This window comes from Rhinolophus ferrumequinum, chromosome 17, assembly GCF_004115265.2.
Source record: "Rhinolophus ferrumequinum isolate MPI-CBG mRhiFer1 chromosome 17, mRhiFer1_v1.p, whole genome shotgun sequence".
NCBI lineage: Eukaryota > Metazoa > Chordata > Mammalia > Chiroptera > Rhinolophidae > Rhinolophus > Rhinolophus ferrumequinum.
This window is the reverse complement of record NC_046300.1, coordinates 62,717,658-62,724,511: the sequence shown is the minus strand read 5'-3', so window position 1 is coordinate 62,724,511 and position 6,854 is coordinate 62,717,658. Positions and strand designations below refer to the sequence as shown.

The window sequence follows — 6,854 nt, the reverse complement described above, 5'->3', positions numbered from 1 at the left end:
CTCCCATCCTAGCCTAGAGTCCTTCAGGCGCCTTAGCGTCTTGGCCCGAGCTTCTCTCCAGCGAGGCTGAGGCGGCGGGCTCGGAGCTCTCACCGCGCCCCAGCCCCTCGCCGCCCGGCGGGTGCCGCTCCCGGCTCCGGCCCGGCCGCCCCCCCCCCCCGCCCCGCGGGCGCGGGCCCGCCTCCCCGCGCAGGCTCTGGCGCCCGAGGTTTCCGGTGAGCAGCAGCGGCCGGTTATGACGACTCCCTCCCCCGAGCAGAGCCCGTCTCCTCCTCCTCCGTGGCCCTGACTTCCCGGCTCCAGGTGAGAGTCGCCCCGGGAGGTGCGGAGGCTTCCCGCGCCCTTCCCCGGCCGCCGGGCTGCGCGCGCCTCTTCGCCCGCGTGCGCTGTGCGCGCTCCTGCCGGTTCCCCGCGCGGCTCCCCGGCGGGCCGCCGCCTCCCTCCCCTCGCCAGCGGGCCCGCGCCGGCCCTCCCGGCCCCCGGCGCTCGGCCTCTTCGCCGCGCCTGGAGCGGGCAGGATGCGGGGTTCCTGGGCCGCCCCGCGCTGACCCGCTTTCCCCGGCCGGGGCGGAGGCGCTCCCCTGGACCCCTCGAGGCGCAACGCGGGCCAGAGGCGTAGGGGTGAGGGGTGCGCTGTAGGGTGGTGGGCGGGCCCCCGAGCAGCCCCCGGAGCTGTCCCGGGTGGAGGACCCCAGCGCGGCATCGCGGCCGTGCAAGGGCTTGCTCAGCTGACTCCGCAGCCCTGGTTCCCCACCTGCAGTTACAGCGGGAAGCTGGCGGGCCTCCACCTGGGCATCCCAAGCGGCCAAACTCCTTCTCACCCCCCGCCTTGTACCGACCGCCAGGCTTCTGGCACAGTGGGGGCGAGCAGTTTACGAGTCATTGTGAGGCGCAGACGAGTTTAGCTTTTCATTTGTCCAACGCCTTCTTTCAACTTTCCCATCTCTGTCACAGAGTATTGCCGCATCCCAGCCACTGTGGTCCCTGTCAGCCTCTGCGTTTCCCCTCTCATCAATCATCTTTCGGGCTTTCCCCTTTCCTCCTGCCCGCTTTTAGACCTCTGGAAATCCAGTCAAGGGATCCAGAAGTGGAGGGAGCCAGCTGCTTTGTGCTGAAGGAAAAAGTAGCTCAGCTGCTAAAGCTCCCATCTGCTGGAGAAGTACCTCCACCCTTCCCTGGGAGGCCTTGCAACAGGACTCAGCACAGAAAGGCTTTCTGCCAGGCCCTGAGGGTGTGTTTTCATGCACCAGCAGCCACCCTCTGCTAGCTTATGCAAGTGGGTGCGTGCCCTCTGCAAAAACCAGGTTTCTGATCTGAGTCTAGGTTTTTCCCATGACCTCAGCCTTACTCCTTCTCCAGGCCTCAGTGGGTTTAGGTGTGCTGGCAGAGCTCAGTCCAGGACAATGGACTTGGATAACCACGGGGCCGGACTGGGTCATAACAATGACTTTGTTACTGGGAAGGGCGAGTCAAGAAGTAGGACGGCCTGTGTCCTGCCCGTTGAACCGGGAGGCTCAGGCAGCAGTGTGATTCGGTGAGGACGAGCACTGTGGTGAGAACCCAGCAAATCGTTTGCTCCCAGGAATGTTTTATCCGACTGTCCCAGCTGATGTCTGCATAAAGATGGCCATCTCCTCCCTGCCCACCTTGCGAATCTGGTCTCAGTTACTGTGTTGAGGTGGTCCCTGTAACTTTGCTGTTAGCTATGGCATCCATCAAGGCAAAGAGCACCACCATCCAGGCCTTCTGCTCAGTGCTTAGCTCACTAAATTATTTTGTCTCTTAGTATTTCCTTTAATTCAGAATATCACCTGGGTGGTAAAGTCTACTTTAGCATCTTTTTAAGGTAATGTATTTCATTTCTGACAGGTTTTATATACCTGAAACAGCACGACAGCTTCTGGGTCGTTCTGAGGATTAAAGAGGTAAATGTTTTCATTATAAGTCACTGTGACTATGAACATGTATTTTTAATTTTGTAAAATTGCTATCTACGCACTGGTAAAAGTCCGAACCAAAAATTCAGCTCACCTTTACAACAGATAACAATATACTCTTTAGATACACCTAAAACAAAACAAAACAAACAAACAAACAAACAAACAAACAAAACCACTATGTTTACCACTCCAGACGGAAAAGGATTTCTTCTCAGTGTCCCCACTGTCCAGTTATGCTCTGTTGGCTTTGAAACTTGAGGCCTGATGGAACATAGCAGTCTGAAAGCCCCACCATTTTTGCCCATAGTGAAGACTGCTTTTGAAAGCTGGGTTTTCCAGTATGGCCCAGTGACAGCAGACCTTGCTGGGGAGCAGCTAATGTGTAAGCTGGCTCTATCACCTTGTGGAAAGAGCATCTTTTTTTTTTTTTAATAGAAAAAAGATACCACTAAAATGAACCAAGAATAGCATGATTATTGTCTATGCTATATAGCCGAAATACAGTCAGGTCCATGACCAGTGTCTCTTTTCACAATTTAAAGCAGGACAGTGAGGGTTTAAGGGTCCGGTCTCTGAGGCAGACTGCCTGGATTTCAGTTCTGGAGTTTTTCAAGTCTCAGCTATTGGTATCATAGATTGTTATTATACCCATCAGAATATAAGTTTCACAAGGGCAAGGAGTTCAGTTCTTGACTGCATGTTCATTGCTGCATCTTTGGTACTTAGAAGAGTACCTGGCACATAGTATATACTCACATACTGATTGTGATTATTAGTTTTTATTCAGCAGATGCACACTTGCCCAGAGCCACTGCACTTTTTCTCTGTCTCCCTGGCATGTTTCCCCTGCTCCTCATCATTCAGGCCTCAGCTCGAATCTTATTTAGCACTCCCCACCCCATCCAACATGGCTTTAAACATTTATTTAATAAACACTTCCATAGCATTTAATGTGCCAGGTACATCTAAACACTTTACCAATATTTAACTCACAACAGCCCTAGGAGGAAGGTTTATTATAATTTCCATTTTACAGGTGGAAAAGCTGAGGCATAGGAAGGTTGAATAACTTGCTCAAGGTCATACAGCCTAGGAAGCTCTAGCTGGATTCAGACCTAGTTGGTCTAGTTTTAAAGTCCATGTTCTTAGCCATCATGCTATGTTGTCTATCCTATTACCTTTATTTCAGGTATCAGCAAACTGGGTCATGTCAAGGCCTTCCTCCCATTTTGGTAAATGAAATTTTATTCGAACACAGCCACCCCAAGTCCTTTAGCAGAGCCTATGGCTGCTTTCCTGACAAAGGCACTATTGAGTTGTCATAAAGACTCTATGGTCTGCAGAGACAAAAATATTCACTACCTGGCGCTTTACAGAAAAAAGTTTGCCAGCACCTGGTTTATTTGACTCACAATCCTTGTCATCCTCTCTGAAGTGTCTGCTTATTTGACTATTTCCTTTATGTCTTTTGCACTAGGTTACAAGCTCCATGAGAGCAGGAGTCTTTCTTGGTCTTATCACCCTTGTGTACTTAGCTCTGAGGCGGAACTATTGGTCTGCTAATGGCTGTGGGCCAGCTGACAAAAGACTTCTCACATTCCTCTTTTGCCTGTTGGGATTTTGGATTCATTTCCAGGTGGTTATTTCCGCAGATGATTTTAGCCAGGCACCATCCTACTCCAGGAGCCCCGCTTGTTTACACTGGGCTCTGGGGACTGCTGCCCACAGCCACCCCACAGCAGGGGACATTCCTTGTGGGAAGGACCCTGCTGTCCCAGAGCTGGCCCCGCTTCACCTCCCTTTGCCTAAGCGCATGTAAATTCTTTCAGACCATCTCTTTCTTCCCGTTTCCCTCTACTCGATGTATAGAAATGCTTACAAAACTCTGGGGCATGGACATGCTGTCTTTCCTACCTCGCCATGCTGCTGGTGGGTTAAACTCCATGCCCCAAATTGGTTTTCTGTTTGGCTAGCATTTTTGACTCGATAAAACCTTACTTATAAAAAGACTTTCAGCAGTGGAAGTTAATAATTTTTACTCTAACAACTCCTAACACAGTGCCTGGCACATAACAGGTGCACAGTAAATATTTGTTGAGTAAAGGAACATTACTCGGAAATGTAGCAAAGTTTGTTGTAATTATGCTTAGCCCTTGACTCCTTTTATTTTTACAGGCTATGTCTTAACCAACATGTGTTTCCATTTGATCTCTAGGTGTGGAGGTTGCTATGTTAATGCTGTTTGTCTTTGGAGCATTGCTTCATGATGTCCTACTGAGCAGCCAAGAAGAGGCTTCTCCCAAGGCAGATGGCGTTCCCCTTCCGGGCGGACCTCTGTTTGACTATGGCAGCCTCCGCTTGCCAGAAGAGCACATCCCCTGCTTTCTGCACAACAATAGGCAGATTGCCACCGTCTGTAAGAAAGACTCACATTGTCCTTATAAAGTAAGTATTTCTTCTCTTATTTATTTTTAAAAGTATGCAATTTAGGTTAGCTTATGAGTTCCGCTTTGTAACTTGAGCTTGCAGGTAGAATTCTATCTTTCAACTATAAGTTTGAGTCAATCATTGTATTTCATCTAATGCTTCTAAGTGACTAACCTTTGTTTAAAATTATGTCCCACTCACAAGTAAAATAAAATCTCAATCACTAGTAAAATTGGCATCCAATACTATTTATATACTCTATAAATAAATCAAGTAGATTTTATGCAGAAAAGAATATCTAGTTAAAAGTAACTAAAGAATCTCACATCTCTTCTTTAACTGCACCGAAGAGGGTCTCTTAGCACTTAATTTCGATAATAACACCTCTGCCTCTGTCTCCGCATAATTAAGACTGTTACTGTGGCTTTCCCTCTGTTTTAGTTGTTGGAAAGGCTCAAATTGGAGCCCATTAAGACTTCTCACGAGGCTTTAGAGATCAAAGCAAGCTGTGAGGCGCTTCCTTTCCCATGGTGCCTGCACAGGAAGCTGGTTCAGACAGGCGTGGGAACCTGGGAACCGCCCAGCATTGCTCCTGGGCCCCGAAGCAGAGCTTTCTAAGCTCCCTGGCCGACAGCAGCTGCTGTGCCCCCAGGGACTGTGGAGATCTCCGTGTCTTGTGTGGTCTCTGCTGATCTTGATTGATGAATCAAGTTGCTTATCCATTTAATTTAGCTGTGATGCTTTGGGTGACAGAAATTCCATTTTATATTACTCTTTTGAGACTGATTTTCTAGTCAGTTTGCTCACTGAGAAAGGTAGTTTCATTAAGCTACTTCCAGAAGTCCCAATTCAGGTGGTCTTTTGTAGTCTAGATAAAGCCTAGACTTTTGGTTCGGGGACAGATATGGTGGTGGGGTTGGGGGTGATTAAGGTAATTGTTAGTAAGAATCTTAAGACTACTGTTAGAATTTACTCTATTTATTTTTATTACATGGATTTGTATTGTAAAACATAAAAGTGAAATTTCTAATAAAGCTTTGTTTTCTTCATGGAAAAATCCCTAAACGTCAGAAGAAGGGCGACCAGTCTAAATGTACATGTTTTATGTTGTAGAAACACTTAGAAAATCTAAAGTGCTGCTGGGGTTATGAGCAATCCTGCAAACCAGAATTCAGGTTTGGGTACCCTGTTTGCACCTATGTTGACATGGGATGGTAAGTTTCCAGACGAAATAACTCCCCCCTTTAAGTCCTCTTTCTGTGCAGTATATGCTGATGCCCCAATTCCTAGTAGGCTCTTTTGCTTTTAGATAGTAATTCCTTTAGATATCATTTGTTTACACAGTCATGGATTCAACTTGACTAATCCCACCCCCACCAGCAGACTATGTGTCATTTCCTCTGCTAGAGGGAGGAAACAGTATATATAGATCACAGAAAATATTTTTCCCCCAACAAACACTTAGAAGGTAAATTGATGGTTTCTTCTTGATTCTGGAGGGGAAAGGTAAGTATAATTAGTATTTCCAATACATGCAAGGTTAGTGGAGTAAGGAAAATACAGTAATTAGCAGTTCATTCTGTTTAGTTCCAGATGACTCTAACTTCATACATTTCTGTTGTGTATTTTTATTATAAGGGACTAAGTCTGCAAATAACTTATTTTGGTAACTTCATGTAACATGGGATAATTTTAGGAAAAGTATGATAGTTTACTTAAAAAAATTAATGATAAATTTCTAGCAATTTAACTTTGAGAAAGAAAATTCAAGGTTCAGGAAAGTTAAAAGAAAAATATCACGGAATCTCTTTGTTTGCACATAGGACGGATACCCTGGAATCAGCCCAGGACATATTCTGGAAACAAGCTGACTTTGGATACGTTGGAGAGCGGCTGGAGGAACTACATATACTCTGCCAGCCTGAGGAACCGGTGGGGGTTTAGCCTCTTAATAAACAAGCATGTTTATTCTAAGATACTTATAATGTTTAGATCGTAATGTAAAAACAAGATAGATGGCTCTGTGAACCGACTCCCTCCTTCTCATATTTATGGCTTCGGCTTTTATTTCATCTGGAAGCCATGTTCTCATTTTCACACATACCGGGGGTGCCAACAAAATGTATACAAGTAGACACTTTGATCGACGTTGCTCAAGCCGTTAGTTTGCTGTAATCAGAAGTGTCTGGACGCTGATGGTAACCACTCTGAGCACCTCTTGTAATTGAAGAAGTCAAACATGACTTGTATTCATCTTTTGTTATTGGTATATATTATTACAATTTTAATAGTTTTCCTTTCTTAAAATGTGTATACGTTTTTTTGGCATCCTCTGTATATCACATGGCCGTATCTGAGGCTGTTAAAACATCACTAGGTTTACTATTTTCCCCCAGAATGTGCTAAAGAATTTATCAATACATTGATAAATTGCATCTTTCCAAATTCCCTTGCCAGTAGTTTGGGACAGGTGATACACCCCACCAT

General features: G+C 46.4%; 1 protein-coding gene across 2 annotated transcripts in view; it reads left to right on the top strand.

Annotated features, from left to right (window-relative positions):
- Positions 1 to 228: 228 nt before the first annotated feature.
- Positions 229 to 6,854, top strand: part of EOGT (EGF domain specific O-linked N-acetylglucosamine transferase) — a 33,006-nt gene continuing 26,380 nt past the window's right edge. Inside the window, exons 1-5 of one of the 2 annotated variants that reach the window (XM_033133223.1) lie at positions 229 to 303; positions 1,870 to 1,925; positions 4,156 to 4,385; positions 5,481 to 5,581; positions 6,191 to 6,299. In XM_033133223.1, coding sequence (XP_032989114.1) covers positions 4,170 to 4,385; positions 5,481 to 5,581; positions 6,191 to 6,299 — 426 coding nt within the window. In that variant the 5' untranslated portion in view covers positions 229 to 303; positions 1,870 to 1,925; positions 4,156 to 4,169. Of the gene's footprint in view, positions 304 to 499; positions 622 to 1,869; positions 1,926 to 4,155; positions 4,386 to 5,480; positions 5,582 to 6,190; positions 6,300 to 6,854 lie in introns of those variants that run through there. The other variant, XM_033133224.1, reaches the window with a different exon arrangement.